Source organism: Armigeres subalbatus, unplaced genomic scaffold, assembly GCF_024139115.2.
Source record: "Armigeres subalbatus isolate Guangzhou_Male unplaced genomic scaffold, GZ_Asu_2 Contig288, whole genome shotgun sequence".
Classification (NCBI taxonomy): Eukaryota; Metazoa; Arthropoda; class Insecta; order Diptera; family Culicidae; genus Armigeres; species Armigeres subalbatus.
Genome location: NW_026943028.1, coordinates 294,405 through 321,050, shown reverse-complemented (window position 1 = coordinate 321,050; position 26,646 = coordinate 294,405). Strand labels below are relative to the sequence as shown.

The 26,646-nt window shown below is 39.7% G+C and overlaps 1 protein-coding gene across 1 annotated transcript in view; it reads right to left on the bottom strand.

The window, feature by feature from the left end:
* LOC134203898 (tyrosine-protein phosphatase corkscrew-like) overlaps positions 1 to 26,646 on the bottom strand; it is an 84,867-nt gene that overhangs the window by 44,579 nt on the left and 13,642 nt on the right. The window contains exon 2 of the mRNA XM_062678731.1: positions 10,951 to 11,519. Coding sequence (XP_062534715.1) covers positions 10,951 to 10,964 — 14 coding nt within the window. The 5' untranslated portion in view covers positions 10,965 to 11,519. The remainder of the gene's footprint in view (positions 1 to 10,950; positions 11,520 to 26,646) is intronic.

Here is a 26,646-nt window from a genome sequence, read left to right as displayed (position 1 = left end):
CTCAATAAGATTTGCACCTCCGGAAAGGAGCAAACCCCCCTTCCCTGTCAGCATACGACCATAGTTCCCACCGGGGTAGGTTACCCGATCTTCCCTAAGGTTGCTCGTATCCCGGCCAGCACCGCGGGGAGGTAGGGATAGGAGTTGCTGGGTAAGAGGCTAAGGATCGCGAGATGGGGTCTATTTTATTCCTTCAGGTACGCGAAGTACCAATGGTACGCTTTACCCAGCATTTGCCGTGCCGTGCCCCCGAAAACGCGAGAACTTTGAAACTTGGATTCCGTAAGGAGTGACCTTAAGTTTTCCTTGTTGGACTCTCCAGGAACAATTTCTGGAATATTTTCAGGAAGACTTTCTTGGATGAATTTACGGGCGATCTCTAGGGGAAACTGCTTTTGGAGCATTATTAGCAGGGGTTGCGAGGATTTTCCGAAAAAAAACCAAAATAATCCTCCTAGCGGTGATGGTTTCTTTCTCGTGTATTATAAAACAAGAAAATCACACAAGAGAGGTCAAAATTACACTTTAGGGAAATAGATTCAGTTATTTCCATCAATTCATATTTATTTGCCTTCATTTGAATACATTGCAGCAAAATTTTAATTCCTGTAGAGTAGGGAATCACCTAGATGAAAATCACTCAAGAATAGAGAGCCCAATTTTTGCTAACTTATGAAACTGGAAACATTTGAAAATAAAAAACCAAATGGTTTTTCGAATATTTTGTATGGGAATTTTTAATATTGATCCTCTGTTTCATTCGATATGTGCCAATTTTTGTTTGTTTACTCAATTAATAGGAAAAGTGTTATGAAAAAATCGATCTGTTGTCCAGATAAATTGTGCACGTAAAACATAATCAGAAAATTGATCAAATTTTAGCGAGTCATAGTTCGCCGGGTCAGCTAGTATTATATTTTATGTAACACTAGTTTTTTTTATTTTAGGAATAAGAAAGCTTATTCCCTTTATATTGAGTTCCATGTCCATAATCATTTTCTACAACGAAAACTGGCAGCTCTACCATCGTAGTAGATTTTTTGTAAGCTGTATACAAACATCAGACTCTCTCACTGTTCTCTTGGCATAAAACTCTCGTTCTCCCGTGCTCAGTCGTGTCGGCTCCACCGTCTCTATCATATGATGATGACAACGAGATCTCTCAATCAGCTGGTCTGTTCTTTGGGAAAACGAAGAAAAACCTTCTACCTTCTATAGCTCCAATCAATTAAGTCAGCTGAAAACAATGTCAGTTCCATCTACGCTTTACGATCATCCCACCCACCTACACTCCGGCGACGATGACGACGATGATTGTAAGTACGTTCCGTTCGAATGACCCTTGCAAACTGGTTGCCCCTTCTCCTTCCATTTCCAAACAAAAATTAAATTGTGTGGAATGAAACACAGTTTCCGTAGCTTTCTCACACTTGGACTCGTGTTGGTCGTGATCCATAAAGCAAGGGGAATTGTTATGCGAGAATGGGACCCCAACCCGATGGGACTAACCTACCGACCGACACCGCCTGACAGCGAAATCCGAAACCTGCTAACCTCGTCGTCGTCGCCGTTGTCGTCAACGACGCTATGCAGAAGGGGGAGCTTTGCTAACTACAATGAGGTAATTTATTACAATAATATGCATGCATTTAGATGGGCTACCATTGCTGTCTGTCTGTTGCTATTTCAGTAGTTGGTGGCTACAGCCGACCGAGATGTTTTATCTGATTTGTTTGTTGAAAAGCAGTGGTACCAAACTTTGGTTAGAAGATCCAATGAATACATTTCATATTGAATTATTTCAAAGAATATGATCGTATTCATGAAAAAAATTGGATATGAAAAACAACAAGACAAAATTTTCAGTGAAACCAGAATTACCTAAAATGCTGATAGAATTTTTGACGGAACGCGGATGACAGATGACTATTTTCAATTTATTTTTTGTTTCATAAGATCATCATTTTTGAGGTGAACAACTGAACTGCAACAATATCATCCCTGATGTTTGTAATGTCAAACTCTGATATTTTTTGTGCAGAGCGAAGAACAATAATGGAAGCCAAACTGACAATAACGTTATTTTTGGCAACCGACCCGGCAACGAAATATGCTTTCTGGGACACCCTGTGAGGACTATGATTGGAACCTCGGTATCTGCAATGTCGGGACCCTGAATGAGCCTGGACGAGTAAACTGCAGAAGGTTGGAGTGGCCGCAATACGTATACAGAGATGATAAGATAATCCTGCTTGTAAATAACACAACCCTAAAAGTTAACCTAAAGTAGAAAATGTCTCTTTCACGACAGGAATGGTGGTCCATTACTTTAATATGCTTAAGGTGAAACTATCCAGAATCCAAATAATTTTTACCTCGCATTTTCAGAGGCAGCAATCACAAGAAAGAAGCAACGAATAACTGTCATATTTTTATTTTAGCTTTGGTGCATCGCAGCAAGCGTGGAATACAAAGATGACAGCTGCTCGCTGCTTCATTATTAAAAGTCATGCCCTTGAAAACACGAGGAGGAATAAAACTGGATTCCGAAAAGTTCGTCCCTAAATAAAGCATCAATAATGCATCGCTGAAACTGATTTTATTCAATATGCATCCAGCTTTGACCTGACCACTTAACATCAATTTTAAAATTCCCGCATATTTCTCGACTTTTTACCGATATTTAAAAAAAATCCCGATATATTTGTGTAGATTTTAAATAAAAATTTCTATTCTAATTTAAAAAAAAAACGTGTTTGATTTTTTGTATTCTAAAATAAAGTCCTTTTAATTAACGTTTCCTATTATAAATTTATTTAGTTTTATTGTCTCAGTCGATTCTTTGGCTAATTTAAGATCAATTTTTAAAACCTCTAACTATTTAAAAAAAAATATAGTTCTAGACCAATATTTGAAAAGGATCCGTTGAGATAATAAACATTTTTGCCTTTGCCAATATTTTGACATAAATATTCTCCAACACCTTCAAAATTCAGGGAAGAGCCAGCCCATGGCTGCAAATCTTTGTTTTTATCTTTAATAAATAGAGATTTTTAGCCCTAGGCTGGCTCATTTCTTAAACTGCTGCAAATCACTTTAAAATGATAATATTAATAATAACCTTCATGTTCTTCATTGCTTCATTGCTCAATTTTTTTTATCAATCTATAGTGATGTATTATTGTTTTGATTATATCTACTATTGCTGCACACATCTTACTTTATTATTTAAGGCAGTCCTTCCTTCTTGCTTATGCTTGCTTACGATCAAACACTGTTCATTAATCTAAAGTACTTTTTCTGTACAGCGTTGCTATGTAATAAAAATAAGATATTAACAACGAATGACCAGAGATTATTGAAATATGTGCCTGGAAATATACATAATTGGATATACTCGACTACTGTCGACAAGTCTCCAGACAAAATTCGAGTTGCTTTTAAGTGAATATCGGTCAAGCTTCTTCTTCCGGATTCTACAAGCTGCAAATGCAACTTTTTCTTGGACTCTCGGAGATATCCTTGGTCTCTAAAACCTGCCGAAGCGTAGGTGGAATGTTGCTTTCCATCATCACTACCGAGAAGTGCTCTAGACACGACATTAAAGAATTCTGGCTTTAATACCATTTTCATTATACATTTGACAAAACCGAATAGTTCCTCAAATAGTTTTAAACGTTACGTGGAAAAAACATATGCATTTAAAACATGTTTTATATTAGAATAGTTATTCATTACTTAATGAAAAGAACACCTGGTGACTTTTTTCCCGATGTTTTAAATAATTTCAAGGAATTCCCGACTTTTTCCCGCATGGGCTTTTAATTCTCGCTTATTTCCCGCATTTCCCGGTTTCCCGATACACTGGACACCCTGGAATAATAATTTGTGATACGTTTGGTATAGTAATAACTGAGTATGTTATGCCTGAAGTATTGTGCATATTAATTTTTGGTATTACTCCTTTGGTATTTTACCTCTAGTTCATAACAGAGTATGGTATCAATAGCAGAATGAGGTATTAATGATTTTATTTCTCCTGCTCGGGTTATCAACCTTGTGTTCGATTGGAACAACCCCGAGCACACATGTTTCAAGTCAGTTGCCGTAACTTATATGTGACCGAATTTGGTCACAATAAAGATTTGATAGAAATGTGCTACTTTGAACCGATTTGATGGCAAGCGTTCTGTTGCAGTTTCAACATGGCGCCTCTTTGTTTTTAACCCAGTCTCGTTAGTTATAACTGTTTTTATTATCCGAAAAGATTTTGGGTTATCAAGAGCTTTCTAGAAAACACGTTGCCAAGTTTTAAAAAAATAATAAAAATATGACTATATGGCACTTTATTGTTTGGATTTGCTTTCAGTTACGAATAGTACGCTGACAATTTTACTTCATCGCCGACGTTTCGCGATCGCTTATACTCCACCTGTAACCCACCCCCTTTAAAGAAGAAATCTATTTTTTATTCAATCAAGTCAGAAACATTTCATATTAGCCAGCGGTTCTCAACCTTTTTGATGAGTGGTACCCCTTGAGACTTTGTCATTGCTTGAGGTACCCCTTAAGATTTTGACGTAAACTACGTCTAAGGGGAAGAATCGATACAGGGTGTCAAATGAGAATTTCAAAACTGGAGACCGTCACGAAATCATGTAAAATTTGTAACATTAGTAGGTCCTTTATCTTTCAATGGATTTTAATGATTTATATATCAATCGATTCGAAAACTTTCCACCAATTTGCCAGTAGTATTGAAACTATTGATTATCAACGCCAAACTATTGAAAATTTTAGTTCTTTCATGCATCATGCATCCCCTATAAAGTGCGTTCCAATCCTTCGTAATTGCCTACTTTTAGGGTATTATCTATTCTAGCGGCCCATGGAGCTAGAACATGGAGTCCCTACTCCTTTATAGAGTGGGAGATGCTGCTAAAGCTGGGTAGTATTGTCGTGGGATGGTTCCTTATCTTCTATATAGAGCGGAATAGTTGGTTCAGTGTACTATATTTGGTTTTACGTAGTTTACGTCGAGCGGTCGTGTCTTGTATACAACCCCAATTTTTTTTTCTGGAAAATAAAAAATCAAAATATAGCCGAAATTGTTGCGTAATTTTTAAGTTACATGCAAATGCAACAGGAAACTTTGAAAAGGTTATTTGCAATTTTTTACTTAACTTTTATTCTTAGACTGACAATAAAACATCAAGAGCTTTCGTATTTCGACAGAGCTGTTGAAATTTGAGAAATAAATATCGATCATTTTTTGGGTATAAAAGAAAATTTGTAAAAACAAAAACCAAACTTTCAGTTAAATATAAGAAAAAATTGAATCTTCAGAAATGGTTTGAGATATAAATTAAAATTTGTAGAATTAATTGGGCATTGGTTTTTGTTTCTGAGAACTTTGGTTCTTTGGTTGGTTTATTTTGCCGAACTATGATATTATGGAGGGGAAAATCCGTCCACTTCATCAGAAGAACTTGATGTAAACAATTCTCGGATACTTAATAAAAAGGAGGTATGTGATTACGTAAGCAAAGATTCATACGTCAATTTGTCCAATCTGATAGAACTCCCACACAAACCAAAAAGATGAACAGGTAGCCGAAGCCTTACCCTACATGTACCCTGCATGTAGTGATGGTTTGCGTGGGAGTGCTATCAGTTTGGAGAAATCAACGTTTGAATCTTTGTTTACACAATCACTTACGTCCTTTTGAATAAGTACCCGATAATTTATTAAAAAAAAAACTTGATTGATCCACATAGCGGTGTTTGGGCCTTTCTCGTACATTAGATATACTAAAAAATGAAACAATGGGACAGGATTCCCCGTCGAATGCAACTTATTGCAAACAAATCGAATCAAGATAAGTGCCTAAAAGATGAGTGAGTTTTATTTTGCGAACACACATACACGCACACACATACACACAGACAGACTTTTACATGTACTAAGTCGATTGGTATATAACACTATGGGTCTCCGGACCTTCTATCACAAAATCGTCTTGGAAGTGAATATATAGCCTTTTCGTTACACCTTGGTGTAAGAGAAAGGCAAAAATTCTTATCGTTTACATAGGCTTCAAAATTAAAACAACAAACATTAAAAATAAATCGACAACCAACGAACTTACGAACTTCCTGGATTGATTGGATTGGACTGAATGAATTATTGGCAGTGGCTGGTTTCTTACCCGCAGCTGCCAGCATCCAGGCGCTATCGTATATGCGCAAATAGTCAGCATACCAAAAGTCCACGCCCCTGTTGCGCAGATCTTACTCTATTCATTGCGATTTGCAGCTTAAGCACAGTCACTATGATACAATTATGGTCAACACGCAAACATAAGCATAAGACACAAAAATTTTGGGTTTACTGGGTGTCAATTTGTTTTTGATTAAATTTAATTAATTTTGTGTTTTAATTGTGTTATGGATGACAAAGCCTCAATTTTGAAGAAAACCCGCGTTGTACTCCACTTTGTTATTTATTATGCTAAAAGAAACTCTCAAAATACCAAAATAAGGTAGTTCCTTTTAAAAGTTGACACTGTGTTCATTAGTTCATTAAGTTCATTATGTGCAATTGTATTACAACTGTGTTAACCATGTACCTACATGTACATGTACCCCAGGTTCAGGGTGGTATATATCGGGTGGCCCAAACGGCCCAGTTTTGCGAGCGAAAATTTGCCATAAAGAAACAGAATCAGCTGTTGTTTACTTTTTTGAAGTAACCAATTTGAGCAAAATGTTGAAAATTTTCAATGAAGGGATCTGTTGTCAGCATAAATACGACCATAATCTTAGTACTGCATGAGAAAAATCTTGTGCAATACTTCAATTTCGACGGAAAGTTTTTCTTTGTTTTGGCTAGTTGCTATAAGGAAACCGAATCGTGAACATTTTGCCATAAGAAAACCGAAAAGTTCATTGGGTGAGTACAAAATTCACCGAGCTCGGATTACCAACACAACTACACATCTTCCCACACGTAATGTAGAGCCCTGCCCCAGGTTGATAACCGTTGCATTAGACAATACTACCAAACCCACGTAACAAAGTAGCGATTATTAATATAAATTAATTAACCATCAAGCCCTGAAGGAGATCCCATCCCGGATCGAAACGTCGGCGATGAAATAAAATTGTCAACGCTATTACCCGTGGCTTAAATCCAATCCGTAAATTCAGTTCCAATTTTCCATGTCAAAACCCACTTGCAATGAGAACATGGTTTATTGATGAGTCAATATTTATGTCAATATCTAAACAATGTTAAAAAAAAATAATAAATAATAATGTTTTCTCTTCTCCCTTTGATAGTCTAATAGCATGATAGATCTAAGAGTATTTTATCGTGATAAGGCAAGTTATTCTATTTTTATTTTATTTTATTATCAATTCAAAATTTACATCGTCCATGATACATCAGGAACTAAGGGATATGGCTTCACAACATCTTTACCCATGAAGGTCATTATACAGTCTGCTGTGGAGGCCTGATCCAAACAGTTTTTATAAAAAGTCCCTTTCAATATTTTTCGGAGTATTCAATGTGGGTGGTATTGCTTCGAAGTAGTTTTCCCATCAGTAGCGCTTACGTCATGTCCCCAACAAAGAAAAGAAGCTCGCCTGTAAATTTCAATCAAATTTAATAGAATATCGAATGTTAATTTGTTTGATGGAATAAGCTGCAATTTTACACGTCGTGGAATTTTCAACATTATTTGCTGTGTATGATATAGGTAGTAAATGCGATACAACTTGATAAATTTGAATTTCTGACTTTTTTTTAACCCGTAAAAGGCCGGGGCGACACTCACCTCGTTCAAAGTGCTCGTTCTCAGTTATGCGTTGACCGATTTTCATGACCGCGAGCTTTTCTCAAAGGGGATTAGTTGGACTTTCTTTTGACCTAAGTACGACCAGATAGACCCCTCCCCGCGTTTTTAAGAATCAAACATGTCTGTCTTTTTTCGTTATATTTAGCTATTATGGCCAAATTCCTTCAGTAATCAAGTACCATCAAGCTCTAAAGTCACAAAACGAAGTCGTTTGGCCGAAACCCATTCGGACGAATGCCACTATGCCGAACAAACCATTAGGCCGAAAGGGTCATTAGGCCGAAATGGTCACAAAAGGGTCGTTTGGCCGAAAGCCATTTGGCCGAATGCCACTAGGCCGAAAATCATTTGGCCGAAAGGGTACACAGTTAAAAATTCTGAAAATTACACGCTATGGAAATATTTGAACGCATATTTTTGTGTTTAATAGCCTTTAATTTTATATCCAACTTTTTCTTGTACGCAATATTGAATACAAACTTCATAGTAACGACGGCCTGTAATTTCAAAAAGTGATGGAAAAATAAATCGAATCGAATCGAACGGAGCCTTTTTGTTACATCATATATGCTGTAACATTTTTTTACTGTGTAGTTTGGCCGAAAGGGTCATTTGGTCGAAAGGGTCATTAGGCCGGAAGGGTCATTTGGCCGAACGGGTCATTTGGCCGAAAGAGTCATTTGGCCGAACAGGTAATTTGGCCGAAAGGGTCCTCAAAAATGAGGAGCGCGAAGTGGGTAGTGAGACATCTCCTTACTTATGAGACGTCTCTTTTCTTACTCCTAATTTTTCATTTTTCAAATGACCTATTCGGCCAAATGACCTATTAGGCAAAATGTCCTATTCGGCCAAATGACCCTTTCGGCCAAATAACCCTTTCGGTCAAACATCTCTTTCGGCCAAATGACCCTTTCGGCCAAATAACCTTTTCGACCAAACGATCCTTTCGGCCAAATGACCCTTTCGGCCAAAAGACATTTTCGCCAAATGACCCTTTCGGCCAAACGACATTTTCGCCAAATGACCCTTTCGGCCTAATGACCCTTTCGCCCAAATGACCCTTTCGGTCAAACGACTCTCTCGGTCAAATGACCCTTTCGGCCAAATGGTATATTCAGCCAAACAACTTTCGGCCTAGTGTTTCGGCCACATGACCCTTCTCCTATTTTGAAAGTAAAATATCGTATTACATATTGATGAAGCAATCGAAACTGAATCGAAAGGCCAAAATGGACATAGTTCAGAACCGATCATCACAAAATCAAAAAATTTCAACTTGCAATATATTTTTAATCTTGTTCCAAGAAAACGCCCAATAGTATCTTTGTGGACTTCTGATGGTCTTCCATAGCATCAACATCGTCTCCGAACTAGATTCAGTAGGTAATGTTTTAAAAACATTTCATGAGCTTCCATGTGATGATGGGCTTAAAAAGACATTGGTCGATGGTTACGACCTTAGGTAGTCAAACTATCAGTCCTGTAGAGAAAAAGATAGTGGATGAATTAAATGTGATTTTCCGTCCAACAATGGTCTTGGTGATGTATTCATTTCCTATCTGTCATTTAACACTGGTAATCAACTAATTTTATTTGTCTTGCAAGATACACTTAGTCACGTCTCCTATGTCCTGTAATCTTTCTCTACATAGAGTATGTCTCATCTTTGCGTAACCCGAAAGAATGAAGAAAAAAACAGGTTCGTTTATACGTTGATCCATGCAGTCAAAGGAAGAGTGAAATAACAAAGATTACTGAGAAGTAATAAGGGGCTGTGCATATACCACGTGGACAGTTTAGGGGGAGGGGGTGTATGGAAAATGTTCACGAATCATACATTTTTCATAAAATTTATATGAGCGGTTGCTCACGCTAATGTATTCACGCCGAATAAAAGAAAAGAACCCCGTTTAATAAATTCGTAAAGATTGTTGATATTGTTATGAGGTCCAATGGACCTGGTCCACAAATAATAAATTAGGAATATTATTTAAGCCTCATAGAACTTTCTATAAGTTCGACAAAACTCTCAAAAATAAGTAGGAATTTGGAAAAAAAGATTAATCTTTATTAAATACCTATGGAAGACCTATCATTTCTGTAAGTAATTTTTCAAATCCACAAGGGGGACTTTCTCAACTTACGTAATGCTGTAGGGGAAGGGAGGGGGTCAGGCCGAGCGTTACAATCCTTACAAAAATATTAAAGTTTCCATACAAAAAGTGTTACGAAGGGGAGGGTGGGGGTCCAAAATCATAAAATTTAGCGTTACGTAATTTGTGAATGAACCCATAGGCTAAAATGATAGTACAAACTGGTCGCACTGGCGCAGATGCAGATAAATTGCCAAAATATATTCGTTTCCTTTTCAATTTGAACACAGCGAATGCTTCGGGATTGAGCTAGCCTTTCCTGAATACGACCTTACATGATTTTAAACATCATGTGCAACCGTTTTCATAAATGTTAAGATTTGTGGCTTTTACATAAATATTTAGATTTTTTTTCTTTGAATCTATACAAATGCATTAATTTTCAATTTTAGATTTAAATATAGAGGTAGAATAATAAAATATATCTGATTTTGGTTTTAAAATGGAGATCAAGTATGTTTACTCTTTGTATTTTTTCCTGGAACAGAAATTTACAAAAATTCCCATTGACTTCATGAAATCCCCGCGGTTTTCCCGGCTTTTTCCCGGTGATTACAAATTCCCGTGTTTTTCCCGGAATTCCCGGGTGAGTGGCCACCCTGAAAATAGTAATATAATCATAATTCATAATATCAATATGAAATCGATGGCAACTGGCAACCTTTTTGGCCATCTGATGAGCCTGATCAGAGCAAAGAGAAGAGCAACACCCTCATTTCACCTTTCACACGGTCCACTTCCATAAACAAAGAAAAGAAAAAAAAACCATTGTGCTGTGCGCTGCAGCAAATGGAGTGCTGGCGACCCAGTCAGTCCGAATTTGAAGCTCACTACATCGACGTCTTCAATATTACTACAAAATCGAACATTATCTAATACTATTATTCCCCAAAAAAAAAAAGTCCTGTGACCTTGCCCCGCTGACGGAAGCTTACCTTCGGGAAATCATCTCCTTGGTCCAGGAATCGGGCGGCGTACCAAATCAGCTGTTGTTAGTTGGCAGCCCTCGATGCTCTTTCTCCGGCGTTTGCTGCTCCTCGTTTCACCGCACACCGTGTGCGCGGTTTTGCGACTTGTGGTTGGAAAAGAGGTTCACAATCAGAAATTTTCACACACCCTCACTCACTTGCTTGACTGGCTCTCTCGTTGTCGTTTGGATTCGCTCACTTCTCAATGCCAATCAGCACCCGATGGTGATGATGGTGGCAGCGGACCGTGTGTGTGCGCTGATCTTTGATATTTTCCCGACTTTTCTTCACTCACTGTTTCTGTCCGGGGACAGTTTTTCATCACTTTTCTTCAGGGGATTTCTGTATCCATTCCGTCGCATTCCCAATCACTACACTTTTCACGTTTGGATTCTTGATTTTCCGGGATATCCTCCGGGGGGGGCAGTAGAAACTCACTGACGTTCACACAAAACAGCCTGGCAGCTTGTTTTCACCAGCACAGTCATCCAGCGCCGAAAGGAATCCCCACCGAAATTCAAAGGTGCACTTGCTCACTGCAATGATTAGAACGAACGATTCGAGAATTCCATTGGAACTTCCTTCGCCAAAAATTGACCTAACGGTATGACAACCAACGGAAGACGACCTGCAGCACACCCAGTCTGTTCAGTGGCCGTGGGTTGTCTCAGCTGCAGCACAGCCAGTGTCAGTTTTGCTTTAGATTACAGTCGATAGCAGAAGCCCCTCAGACATAGGGCAGTCAGATATGGTAGTGTGGCATGAAAAGAGAGACCCCAAAGAAAGGGGTGCGAGCAGTGTTGCCAGGTAGTGGTAGAATGGAATTATAAAATGTTATAAATTTGGATGTTTATAAAGAACTGCATTTGGAAACCTAACGATAGGAAGGATCCAAAATGTGTAGAAATGAAGTTATAGCAGGTACAGAAGTTCTACGTTTGTAGCATGTTGGCATTGTGAAATAACAACGTGCGTAGAAAGCATTCGATAGAACAAGACTTCTCGCCTTTAGTTGAAATTCTAGTATACACGGAAGCTGGCAAATACCCATTTAATGTATTTTATGTACCCATTTTTGGTATCAATACCGATATGTCAAATAATGGGTAAATTTTTATCAACACAAAAAGAGTATTTTCACCCCATTATAGAGAATGACTTCTGGTAAAAAATAATGGGTAAATCGTACTCTCCCAGAAGTTTGAAAAGAAAAGCAGACATTTTACCTGTCTTCTGCAGCAGAAGGAAAAACTTTTAAAAAATCGGATAAAAAAACTAATTTCATGCAAAATTATGAAGCAGCTACAACGCTGGACTATCAGGACAAGGTAAGTGGTGATTACTGGCAAGTGGCAACTGAAAAAGCTGAAGAAAACAAATTGACATATGTTTCTATTACAGACATTCAGTATACGGATGGAGCAAGACGTGGCGGATTAGAACAGCTCCCCTGTTGCAAAAATGTTAGGAACGGTCAACCGGAGAGATGAACTATCCATATAGTGTTTAGTATACCGCTTTCAGCTTGATTTCAGTTACTTGGAAGAAAAATAAATCCAACATTCTATGAAATATAGTGGAAGGATTTTGATCCGGATGCCGCGGTAATAAATCAATAATATTTTTGTGAAATAAACTGCCATATTCCGACAAATTTTAATGTTTCGTATTTCTTCAAATTCCCTCCTTCAATTAACAATAAATTGAAATTTCAGAAAGATTGTTTTGAAAAAGTGGGTAAATTTCATACATTTTCTGCAGCGAAACAAGGTGTAAAATTTCCCCATTTTTTGAAGTTCAATGGGAGTACCCATTAATGAGTAAATGCGGTTTACCCATTAAATGAGTTATGCCGCTTTTCTTCGAAATGGGTACGAAAGTACCCATTAATGGGTAAATGGAAGCTACCGTGTAAGGCTACACTGCCCCCACTCGCATAACAGTGCCATTTGACTTTTCATCACTTTTGAGTTAATCCAGTGAATAGTATTCATTTCTAATGTACTTCCATAAATCATAATAAAAATTACGATTTACGGACATCTAATGTCCATGAGTGGAAAAAAAACTAGGTCATGTGCGTCCCATATTTATTAAAAGTACCCGCATAACAGTCCCACCAAGAATTTTTATGACGTGATTACAAAAAACTAAACAATGTTTCAATCAAACCAAATCGTTTGACGGTAATCTATCGAATGATGAACAACTCAGCAAAATTTCAACAAGATCCGATGATGTTTCAATTATTAGATTTTTTTTTTTTGAAGTTTTATATGGAACATGCGATTTGCGAACAAACGGTTTGGGACTGATATGCGAGTGGGGGCAGTACACATTAAATTTTTTTGATAAGAGGCACGGATATTTTTTAAATAAAGAGTTTCTTTAGCGGTTTCATATATTTCTTACGAATGCTTTCAACGATTTTTTTTGCCCATATGAAATGGACTTTCTAAAAACTAAAACTTTCTAAAGACTAAAAAATGAAAACTAAGCTTTAAACCGTAAATTCTTCTCAATTTCTTAGAAAAATTCTTCTGAATTTTCTCGAAAATATCTTATGGATTCCCTTTAAAAAACACGGAAAACTTTTCAAAATTTCCTGTTGGTCTTTTTTCGAAAATTATTTGAAATTTATTCGGGAAATTCTTCAGAATATCCTCGGAAACTCTTTTGAATTTCCATAGGAATAGGCCTTTTCACGAGACGTTTAAAAACAGCTGATTTTATTGTCAATTGACAGTTCTTCTATGAAGGTGACAGCTTCGGGGTTGCGGGCCTGTTCAGCGGTTGTAAACAAGTGCAGCCTCGGCAGTGTCACATGAAAAGGCCTATTTCTGCACATAAATTCATAACAGTCCCACGAAAATAAGAAATCAAGCAATCATGGGATTGTTTTAAATTCATGGGCAGATTTGCTCTATTCGGTTTTCTGAATTCCACCAGCAACTTCATTTTATTTTTTTCGGAAAAATCATTTTGAATTGTTGCGCGCTATTAAAAAAACCTGATTAATCCACCTAGCGGTGATAATGCCTTTCTCGTGCATTAAAAAATAGTATTTTGGCCATTCCTGTTGAGCCCATAGTCTGGCCAATTTTCAATAGGAAACAATGGGACCGGATTCTGCTTCGAATGCAACTTGTTGCAAGCAAATCGGCTGAGGGTAAGTGCCTAAAAATGAGTAAGATTTGTTTTTGTAAAAAAAAATGTATTTTAGCCTTAACTCCGAATCCAATAGTCTGATTCCACCAATTTTCCATACGAAACAATTGGACAAGATTCCGCGTCGAATGCAACTTGTTGTGAACAAATCCGTTAAAGATAAGTGCCTGAAAATGAGTGAGAATTTTGTATGTATTTATTAAGTAAGAAAATGAATTTTGGCCATAATTTCGAAACCCATAGTCCGAACTGTCCAATTTTTTAATACGAAACAATTGGAAAAGATTCTACGTCGAATGAAATTTGTTGCGAGTAAATCAGCTAAGAGTAAGTGCCCTAAAAGTGAGTGAGTTTTTTCTTATAAAAATATATATTTTGGCCATAATTCCGGAGCCCATAGTCCAATTGGCCCAATTTTCAATACGAAACAATGGGACAAGATTCCGCGTCGAATGCAACTGCGAGCAAATCGGTTAAGGATAAATGCCTGAAAAATGGGTGAGATTATTTTGCGCACACACATACACACGCCGGTTCGAAGTGCCCGGCGTTTAAGCGTGCTGCAAATTCACAGTGCAGGTAACTCAGCTGGCTTTGGTGTTGGTGTTTGCGTTTGACGTGACCACATGCTTGATGCTTACCACATGTGGTCTGGACACTACCCCGGACAACCTAGTTCGGAGGATGTGTAAAGATGAAGTTGGCTGGAACGCCGTTTTATCGGCTATCGTCCAAATCGTCTCGGAGCTACACAGAAGGTGACGCGTGGACTCAAGGATGGCTAGTTCAGGCGCAAACAAGAGATGGTCCAAGGGTTCGGAGTCGGCTTCATGGGTCATACCGGTGGTCATGCCCTGTGGTCGAACTCGATCGTTTTATCGAACAAGTGGCCGCGCGAAGAACAACATGGTATTGTCGCTTTCGCGGCGTCGTTCAATCGGGCGGGTTCCGAGCCCGAGGACAAAAAGGGGTCATCGTCAAGGCTGGGGTAGGCATAGGCACCGCGTCGGCAAGTCCCTCTGTGTGTTGGCGAACAGAACCTATCGCAGAGAGGTCAATTTGGGGTGCACGCGGCATCATCATTCTTGATACCAGTCGTGCAGAGGGAAGCAGGCGCGAAGTCGACTCTCCCCACCTTCCGAGGACATAGGGCGTGGTAAGGCCACCTGGAAAGCCGGCAATGCGCTGGCACGATACACCATGGTGTTCTTCTAAAAAAGCGAGTCACGATGTTCGATGCTGCAAGGACACGCAGCTAACCTCGAGGGTGCGTCGTGCACTGGCCCCGCTTTGAAGCATTACTTTCTGGTTGTACCGAAGGGACTATGGGCTTGGCGGCAATGGAAACGGTTTAGCAGGTCGGGGATGTAGTCCTGCCTCCCTCGTTTGCTGTTGGCGGTGGTCCCTAACCCCGCACTTCCTGGACAACCCAGGATGTCTGTTGAGAAGATTCCCCCTCCATTGCTTAGGAAGAAAAAAAAACACACACACACAGACATCACCTTAATTCGTCGAGCTAAGTCGATCGGTATATAACACTATGGGTCTCCGGGACTCCTATAAAAAGTTCGTTTTTGTAGCGAACATATAGCCTTTACGTATACTTTGTATACGAGAAAGGCAAAAATTACCTTATTTTTCTCATTTTTTTCAACAATTTTTTGTAACTTTTCTATTACAATTTTATAAAAATTGCTGTGGAAAATCCATCGAAATTTAGCAGGAAAAAAGGTTTTGAGCTTCCGCGGGAAAATCTTCTTTTTCTAATTTTTTCAATGATGATAAACATTTATGTATTAATAAAATAAGACGGTCTTCTTGAATGTATTTAATTAATGTATTGTAAGTAGTTCTTATAAATTAAGATACCAGGAATTGAAGAATGTAGACAAAACATTCCTACACAATTTTATTGTACTCCGTTTCAATTTCGAAATCAACCGAAAAATAGCGACCAAAATACTAATTGTTTTATTTATTTATGTACCAAAGTGTTAGGGCTTATTCCAAGGCAATTACAACTAATTCATTTTCAATGATTTAAAAGATTTATTTTAAGAAACTAAAACAAATCAGTACAGAATAAAAACGTGTGTAAAAAATTATCAGAAATCGAACCAGAAAATGCTACAAAAGTTTATCTGCAAAGTGACTTATGTTATTAATCTTATACAATTGTTTTTTTCGATAACCAACTCTGTTCAAGAGTTATTCATTAATTTTCAAACACAATTTGACAATTTGGGGACTCGTACCGTAGTATAAAAATACAACACTAGTTGATTTTACAATGGATATGTAAATACTAATATCATCTTTCAAACTCATTTTCATAGCAGAATTAGAAGCGAAAGTATAGTTCCGTTAGAATACGGCAGGTATGAAACATTGTTAATAGAACCTTTTTTCTGCCAAGGTCCCGTTTGAAAATAAACGAAATAGTTGTTTTTAGCGCGGATACTGATCTATCTTCACTGGCAAAAGGGGCGGGGGCTGATCATCGTCTGTGTGTCAGCGAGGGATTCCATGCAAAACTGTGCATCATAATCTACCGGATATTTAGCGGGTTGGTGTCAAGCCTAGAGCTGTGGGCCGATTGAAAATTTACTGGCGGCGCACAGTGGCGGGTCCCCATACAAATGCCGGACAAAACCTAATATGGTCTCGAATCTTGCACCAAAGAGTAATTTTGGGATGCTAAATTCATTTTGAGGTCAGAATTGTACTCGAGTACTACTGGAGGCGCAAGCCTTAAGGTCTGAAGCATTAACAGCGTCCTCATTCTACATTGAAGCAGTCAATTTCCAGCTTTGGAGCAACTAGGAGCAAATCACCACACTAATCACCGCTACTTACCGCTACCAAAAATAGGTTTCAATACATGATACCAGATCATTCCGAATCGTTCCCGAAAAAACTTCAGTCAAATTTTCTTTTTCCATACATATTTGTTCGGGAGATGCTTTACAGAATAAACTTCAACAAGCCACCAAAAATTCATCAAATTTTGGAATCAGTTCATTTAATATATGTGTGAAATTAAAAAAAATACGTGTTTCACGAAACGAACAAAAAATTTGAGGTTTTGTCCGGGTTTCCGCCATTGTGCGGCGGCGTGATAGATCCTTTTCAGGCAGCACACAATGGTCGGGCTCCATACAAAGGGACGGCCAAAACTACCAAAACATGATTTCGCAGATTGTATACTTTTTTGATCTCATTAAAAAGTAAATAAACTATATTTTCATGCGCACTGATTCAAAACTAATTTGAAAATGGTTTTCATTGTTGTTAGAGGCGTCAAAGTGGCCCTAGTGAAAAATGTGAAAAAGTTGAATTCCAAAAATGCGTAAAGAACACATATCTACACCGTATATGTTCTATTTTATCGACTACCCTAATAGTCATACCATACTAAAACTTTCCCATAGCACATTTTACATTTATAAAAATTGCTTTTGTTGTTTTTAGCCACTTGATTGAAAATTTAGGAAAATTCAACGATTTTGACTATGAAAAAAGTCTTTCGTCGTCGCATGGCACCGCTACTTCACATGTATCACGTTTCAGAGTATCATCAGATCTTTTCGGGAGCTTCGAGAAAGTTTGCACATATTTGAACATTTCCAAGTTAGAGCTATTTGAAAAAATGTCTAATTCGAGGTAATTTCTTATAAGAAAAGTCAAAAAGAGCACTTATATGTGGATATGTCCCACCATTCACGTTTATTTGTATTCAATGCTGCGGGCTACAAAATGGTGAATTGACATCCGGGAAGGGGCGCCTAACATAGCTCTGGTCCTCCCAAGTTCCAATACTCACGCTTCCACGGATCTTCCGGTGACAATCGAACGCCAGCTAACGAACTGCGTACTTAGCTGGTAGTGCAGCCTGGGCACTGTTGTCCTTTTGACATTAGCTAGAGTGAGAGGGTGCGTCCTGTGGGGTCTGCCTAGGATGTGGTGTGGTTCGACAGTGGGCTCTGTTGAACATCTATAAAAAGCTGCATGTGTCCGCAAGCAGGCCCTATCAAAGCGACCGTGTGCCGCTCAAAGCGCACTAGCCTAGCCCTGGTGTTGGGTGGGACTTTAAACAATTTGACCCGACTGATCGAGCGTCTGTTCACCAAGAAGGTGCGGCTCCAACAGCGTCTGTTCTGGCATTCAGCGGCTGAGTATGAAATGCTATTCCCCGGAAGCTATACCTAAGATGGCAGCCCCATCCCGGTGAATAGGGAACCTTGGGCCAACAACCTACTGTTCCCGAAACATCAATTTGTTCGAGAATCCGATATTGAAAAAAGAATACGAACTGATTTTACGGGAACAACTCTTAGCGCGATACGACGGTCACGAATAGGAACATGGAACGTTTTAACCCTAGCCCAGCAGCGTAAATTGGCACAACTTGCCAATGAGGCACGCCGCATGAAGCTTGAGATCCTGGGACTGAGTGAAGTCCGTTGGCCAAACTTTGGAGAACACAGAACGCCGTCGGGACAAGTTCTGCTATACTCTGGTTTACGAGGTGAACACGCTCCCCGGCATCGCGGAGTTGGCTTCCTACTAAGCGCTCAGGCACACACTGCGCTTATGAAGTCGGAACCTATAAGTGAAAGGATAATCGTTGCCAGATTTAGAACACGGGTCCGAAACCTTACTATAATCCATTGTTATGCGCCAACCGATGCTGCCGATCGGCAAGACAAAGAGAACTTCTACAGTCAGCTCAATGCCGTCGTAGATGGAATTCCGAAGGGTGATATCAAGATCTGTTTGGGCGACTTCAATGCGAAGATTGGATCCGACAACTCGAACCATGAGCGCATTATGGGACGCCATGGTCTCGGAGCAATGAGCGAAAACGAAGAGCTATTCGCAGCATTCTGTGGTAATAACGACATGGTGATCGCAGGATCGCTCTTCGCTCATCGACAGGTTCATAAGATCACGTGGGTCTCCAGTGATGGCTTTACAGATAATCAAATCGACCACATCTGCATCAGCCGAAAATGGAAACGGAGCCTTCTTGATGTACGGAATAAACGTAGTGCCGATATCGCGTCTGATCATCACCTCCTCATCGGCGAGACACACGCCGACTGGAAGATGCCTCGGTGAAACGGTCCTTCGTTGAAGAACTGGAGACGCGTGCTGCTGATATTCCAGAAGGTGGCAGCGTGGAAGACCAATGGACCGCGATCAAAAATGCCTTCATCGCCACCAGCGAGAACAATCTGGTCGAACTGCGCACCCAGAGAAAACAATGGATCACCGATGAGACCTGGAGGAAGATCGAGGAGCGAAGAGAAGCCAAAGCCGCGATAGAGCGATCGAAAACCAGAAGAGCCAAAGTCTTAGCCCGCCAACGATACGCGGCTCTTGAGAAGGAAGTAAAACGCTCATGTCGACGGGACAAGCGAGCGTGGGCAGACTCTCTGGCCGACGAAGGAGAGAGAGCCGCCGCAACCGGGGACATTCGCCTCCTCTACGATATCTCACGACGCTTAAGCGGGGCGAAGATGAATGCAACGAAGCCTGTGAAAGACGCGAATGATCAGTTATTGACCGACCCAACTGACCAGCTGAAACGCTGGTTTGAGCACTTCGAACAACTTTTTCAAGTGCCAGCCAGGCCATCACCACCTCGGCATGATCTGCCTAGGATCCGAAGTATAACAGGCGTCAATACCGAAGCTCCATCACTGCAAGAGATTCTAACAGCCATCCAAAGCATGAAATCGAATAAAGCCCCAGGGGTCGACCGCATATCAGCCGAGATGCTCAAAGCTGACCCCATGACATCCGCTCAACTACTGCATCGTTTATTTCGTAATATCTGGGACACCGCAACTTTCCCGGTCGACTGGATGCAAGGTATCTTAGTGAAGGTGCCCAAAAAGGGTGACCTGACTGTATGCGATAACTGGCAAGGCATTATGTTGCTGTGTACCGTTCTCAAAGTTCTGTGCAAAATTATCCTAGCCCGGATTCAGGAGAAGATCGATGCGACTCCTGTGTGGACCATATTGTCACGTTCCGCATCATTCTGGAGCAAGGGGGTTCCTGAGAAAATCATCGGCCTCATCGAAGCACAGTACGAGGCCTTTTCGTGTAGAGTGCCTGCACAATGGAGTCCTGTCCGACCCTATCCGGGTCGTAGCTGGTGTGAGGCAAGGATGTATTCTATCACCGTTACTGTTCCTCATCGTAATCGATGAGATTCTGGTATATGGGATTGACCGTGAACCAAACCGCGGGCTGTTATGGCAGCCTATAACCATGGAGCACCTAAACGACTTCGAATTGGCTGATGACGTTGCACTCTTCGCGCAACGGCGCTCTGATATGCAGAGTAAGCTCAACGATCTTGCCGAGCGCTCCTCCTCGGCAGGTTTAGTCATCAACGTCAACAAAACCAAATCGTTGGATATAAACACGTTGACTCCTTCCAGTTTCACAGTAGCCGGGCAACCAGTGGAGAATGCTGAAAGCTTCCAATAATATCTTGGTAGCCAAATCGCGTCAGACGGCGGTACCAAGATCGACATAGGCGCACGGATCAAGAAAGCAAGGCAGATAAGTGAAGGCACCAAAATACGAATTTTCAACTCTAACGTGAAATCTGTGCTGTTATACGCTAGCGAAACATGGTGTGTATCAGTGGAGAACACTCAACGGCTGCAGGTTAGAGTGATTCAAATTTTGACTTTTTTTCCCCCCGATGCTTAAGCGATTGCATTTGCCATTTTGATAATCCTCCTAAATTTTTAGCAAATTTTGATGTAATTTGACTGTGCACACGTTATTCAAAGTTTGTATGGAAATTACTGTGAAAATCGATTCTTATGTAAAAGACCACTCCGTGAGATAGCCCATGAACTATTTGAATATAGTCAACACATTAACTACATAGAATACTTCCCAAGCTGAAAGACAGTCGTTGTTGCGAAGCGATTTGTCGTTTGGAAGGGAAGCAAAGTTATAAAGAAAACAAAAATGCTCTTTATTGATATTGATGTTATTCTTTTACGTGTTAAATTGATTTTCCCACGATTCAGTATTTCCACAATAACTTTTCTTGCAAGCATCACGCAACAAAGACGACCTGTTTCCTTGTAAAATTTCCTATGTTTCCGATGTACTCATATGTTTCAAGAGCTTAATTGGAAGCGTTGGGAAACGGGTTTCCCTAAAAGTTACTGTTTTCATAGTAATTTTTATACAAGCTTCAAACTGCGCGTGCTCACTCAAATTACATCCAAATTAGCTAAAAAAAATAGGAGAATTATTAAAATGGCAAAAGCAAGCGTTTAAGCATCGGGGGGCAAAAAGTCTAATTTTGAATCACTCTACTGCAGGTGTTCATCAACAGATGCCTGCACTCTGAAAAAATCTTCACGTCATATATACCTGAAAACAAATGTGGTTCTCATCCACCATACTTTTCACGTAAGAGTGACCTGCATGGCATGTAACCTAAACAAAATTTAGCTTCGTTGATTTACGTGATTTATCAGGTGAATCTGACTGGATTTTTAAGTACTAATGACGTGAAGTTTGAAAGTCGTTACGTGTTTCATCAGGAGAACCTTTGTCCAAACAGAGAACAGGGTCGAAAAATCCCTGCCTAGTTGCACCTGGAATATCACTTACCTCTGCGAAGCCTAATTATGTTTAGGTTATGTGTCATTCATTCTCACGTGAGTGTCAAGTCACTATTACGTGAAAAGTATGGTGGATGAGAACCATATTTGTTTTCAGGTAAATCTAACGTGAAGATTGTTTACAATGCTGGTCTTCCGCAAATGCCGAAGCTGCAATCACACTAATACAATCTCACTTAAATTGTTTACAAATACATGCAAACATATTCACCAAGATTTTTAGTAAAAGTTAGGGAGTGATTGCTAGTAATGGACCCCTTAACGACGGAAACTTACTTCAATCGCTTCGCTAGAGTAATACTCATGACAAATTGCCATTCTGCCGCACTAGATGACAAACAACAGGTATCAGCATCGCGTTTCGTACATAACACATGGTAAAACATTCATTTTTACTACTAAAATATGTATTTTAAAATTATGTATAGCCAGGTTGCCTATTGTGGCCACCCCCGGAACCATAATACGCAACATCGAGTTTGTTTACATACGTATTATGGTCCCCCCCATTTGATTTACATGTTCCATTTCCACATGTTTCTGTTGCCTATTGTGTTATGGACCCCCCCTTTTGTGCTAGTAATGGACCCTCTAGCGCGTTTACATTCATAAATTAGTTAATATAACTAAATTTTAGTCTCCCAGTGCAAAAAAATTGTATGGAAATACTACCCTGATAAGTGAAGCAACTTTTTCCTATGGAAGTTTGCAGGAAATTGTAGATTCAAGCGTAAACTCTCTGTTTTTGTTCAGGGGGTCCATTATACGCACGGGGTCCATTACTAGCACTCACTCCCTACGTGAATTTCAGGTGAACATTATTAACGTCACGTAACAATAGTCGTTTGTTCAAGACAGATCAGTTACGTGATTTTTCACGTGAATATGACGTGATGATTATTTAGAGTGTGCGGTATATAATTCGGGGCTGGTGGCCTCACAACTGGATCTCAAAAAAAGATATTTTAGTTACTAGATAAAGATTGTCGTTGTCGTCCGGAACATCTTTTGCTGGCGAGGATAGGGGAGCTAAATGTCAAAGAAGGAAAATCCATACGATTTGACAGCTTGGTACCCAACATGTTCCGGACAGCAGAACAAAGGGAACCGAAGCGACAATCTGTATCTAGTAACTAAAATATCTTTTATCTCAATCAACGAGCTCCATCGTCGTTGTTGTGAGGGTAAGATATATGTTGCGAAATGGGCAGTTTACCCAATGGAGCTTGCTGACGTTTGATCGTCTTTCTCTTGCAGGCGCACGGAGGGGATAGACTTATGCAGGGGTTCATCGAATTCACTCACTCGATGGATTTTGACATTTGAGCGGGTCGTTTTCTCGAACAAAAGTTCATTTTGCGTTCATTATGCGACCCGCTCAAATGTCATAATTTCTTGGGGGAGTTCATTTTGCGTTAGTCTATAGGATTTGTTTTCATCGGGAAACGCTTCGGAAGCGTTTCCCGATGAAAACAAATCTTATCCCCCTCCGTGCGCGTGCAAGAGAAAGACGATTAACGTCAGCAAGCCTTTATGTGTGTGTTCAGTTGACAGATGCAATAATCTCATTGCATGGTATTTGATCAGCCAACAGCAGGCCATGACTCGACCTCTTTTCTCATCGGACAACCAACGGCACCAAGCACCTTAGAGTAAAATCAGCAGTGATTCAAATCGTTCGAGGCTGTCAGTTTGAATATGAATCTGAAACATTACCAGCCAGCAGCTGTTCTAGATTCATTTTTTATACCAGTCAACTTCAAAAAAATAAAACTGGTATAACGCTCAGTTCTATTTTCTGCAGATTTGAACCACGATTGAATCACGAGATTCAAATATTTTTCAATTGTTTTGGTGTATGAACGCGTCATTTCATCTACGGATCAATCCACTTTGCAGTTACGGCGCCTTTCTTGGCAGCAACATAATGATTTTATTTAATTAAAAATTTGGAAAACATGAATGGAACACTGCTGGGGAAACCAGAGAGTTTGTTCTATTTTGCTCCAGATTCAAACTAGAATAGTGGTCGAAAATTTGGAATGAAACTGAATCACTCCTGATTTCACCCTTAGCAATGGAGCTATCCACGGCAAAACGTGGCGATCCTGCCAAAATTGTTCCTAGCAGGTAATATTTTTGTGAAAAAGGCTTGATTAAATAATTAATCGGTTCAAGAGTTGTATGGTAAGTGAAGTTTGCTTCGGTTTTGGATGTTTATCGCATGGAAAAATCAGAAGGGGTGTGTACAAGACACGACCGATCGACGCACATAGGAGTAAAAAAGTCAAATCGTGGCCAAAACTATTTCTTGCTGTTATTTAGACCTATTGTGGCCTAGGATGAAGTAATAATTGTAAATTATAAGTGAAATGCAATTTGTCTGCAATCTATCCACCTTACAGTGTAAAATCGGATAAAAACCTCAAAATAATTAAGTTTTTTTTTCTAATAAAATCCCGTGTTTCCATTACGTGAACGTATTGAGTAGCAAGAAACCCTTAATTAAAAGTTACCGTGACAATCCATTAACTACTATTTTTCCTTGGACGTCCTAAACCATTGAGACTTCCCCTGATTTTACAACTTAAGATCTACAGCTGCCAAAAAGCTTTTCTCGTTTTTAAAAATTTCGAAACGCATTCAACCGTGTTTGTCATGGAGGGTAAGGAAGCACCGTACGATATCTCTGAGATGTGTTCTGGGTCATCCAAACTATTTCTAAGTTCGGGACATGAAGTCTTTAGCTGCTAAAAAAGCTTTGTTGTTACTCAAAGTTCCGATGTGTATTATATGTATATATTAATTAAACATATAATATAATATGTATTATATGTATATTGTTCCAGGACATATTATATGTCCTGGAAGCTCGACAGTTATCGTAAGATTGTTTTGGAATATACTGGCTCATCCAAACTATCCTTGAGGCTTGTATGACCCATAATATCCCGAATCTATCACACAATGTCCGTTGATCTATAAGGGCATGCTATATACTTTAAGTGACGACATAGAACTAGTGTCGTGGTTATAAACCGAACTCTTTCTGGATGACCCAGGATATCTCAAATCTATCCTATTATATCTGCTGATCTACCAAGATGTAAAAGATTGGGTTAAATACATACCGAAATTTTGAGTAACTGAAAAGCTAATGTCGTAGTTGTAGATCGCAAATTCTAAACTCCAAATATTCCAAAACAATTTTACCATGTCGGTTGATGTTCTAGAAAATGTAAAGGATATGATTGAATGCGTATTCAAACCTTGAATGACAAGAATGAGTTCAACCAAAATTTGGACTTTTTCTGATTTCTCATAATGCAGAGTTTATGGGAAGTGGTTTTAATATGAGATTTCAGAAAATATATTACATGATTTATGAACGATTTATTATTTCTAGTCATGACAAAATATATGCACACTATCTTTACACCATAATGTATCTTTTTTCACTAGCGTCGTTATATGTGCTAGTTTGTATGAAAATTTGTCAAAAATTTGCTTGAAAATGAGAAAAAAATCACATTTAATTCAAATAGCTCCAATATTAATTTGCGGACGTTTGCGGACGAGTTCTCATGTGCTATGCTTAGTTCATAGTTGGAAGTTACACCCTACATAATCCTCTTCGCCGGATCTTGCCGTATAGGAAACCTTTTCTTTCAAAGAAAAACTCGAAAAATAGACAAAAATAGTAGCACGGGAAAAAAATCCGTAACTGAATTCATGACTAAAAAGTCATGATTTCATAAAACTTGTTTGTTCATGACATCATGACTACGGTTCATGATTTCATGACCGAAACAACTATTTCCATAGCATTTTTTCTTAAACTACGGCTATAACCACTCGAAGCGTTATCAAAATGCTATCCGCATTTTCATAAACAAAATATGATGAATTTGTGTCATGTTTTATGACTCTGAGTCATGAAATCATGAAGCTGGGTCATGAGAAATGACGCTGAGCTGTAGAAACATGACTCAGAGTCATGAAAACATGTCAAAAATATCCGGAATTAGCAGTTCGAGACAGCAACACGTACGGACGTGTTTTTTGCTCGCGCATTTTTTCGAAGTGTTTTTTCTCGTTCTTTCGCTGTTTACGTTTTCGCTTGTCGCGTTGGCGTTATTTTCTCCCGGTCCCGTCATGGGAGACTCGGTGGCCGATTCGGTCGCTGGAAAAGTGCCTAAGCGCACTGCTCTTGGAGGCGCGGGTAACCCCTCCAAGCAGCTTTTGCAGAGCAACGTGTTCTCGCCGTTGCCGCTTGATGACGCCGGCAATCCGCCGAAAAGAGGAAGAAGCAGCAATCGCAGCTGCCGCAGGTGCAACCGGAGCGGAAGGAGAAGTGCCCGCCCGTGTTTGTGAAGGGCGATCCGCCGGATTTACGCCCAAAAATTCGCCAGCTGATCGCTAAGGGGCTGAAATGTACTTTTCGGCTCTGCAGCGAGGGCGTGAAAGTGATGCCGGCCAACAGGGACCATCATCAATCCGTCGTGGAGTTCCTCGAGGTCTACAAGTATGAGTACTACACTCATGACCACCCCGGTACGAAGCCGCTCAAGGCTTTGCTGCGAGGACTTCACGACATGAAGGAGGAAGAGCTCCAAGCAGAGCTTGAAAGTTGCGGACTGAAGCCAGTAGCCGTCCACAAGATCGCTCGTCACGACAAGGCGAGGAAATATCGCGACCAGCTTTACCTGATCCATCTGGAGCACGGCTCCACTACCTGGAAGGACCTGAAGCTGGTTGGCGTTATAAATTACACCGTCGTTGACTGGGAGCGATATCGGCCAGTGCACCGCGATGTCACGCAATGCAC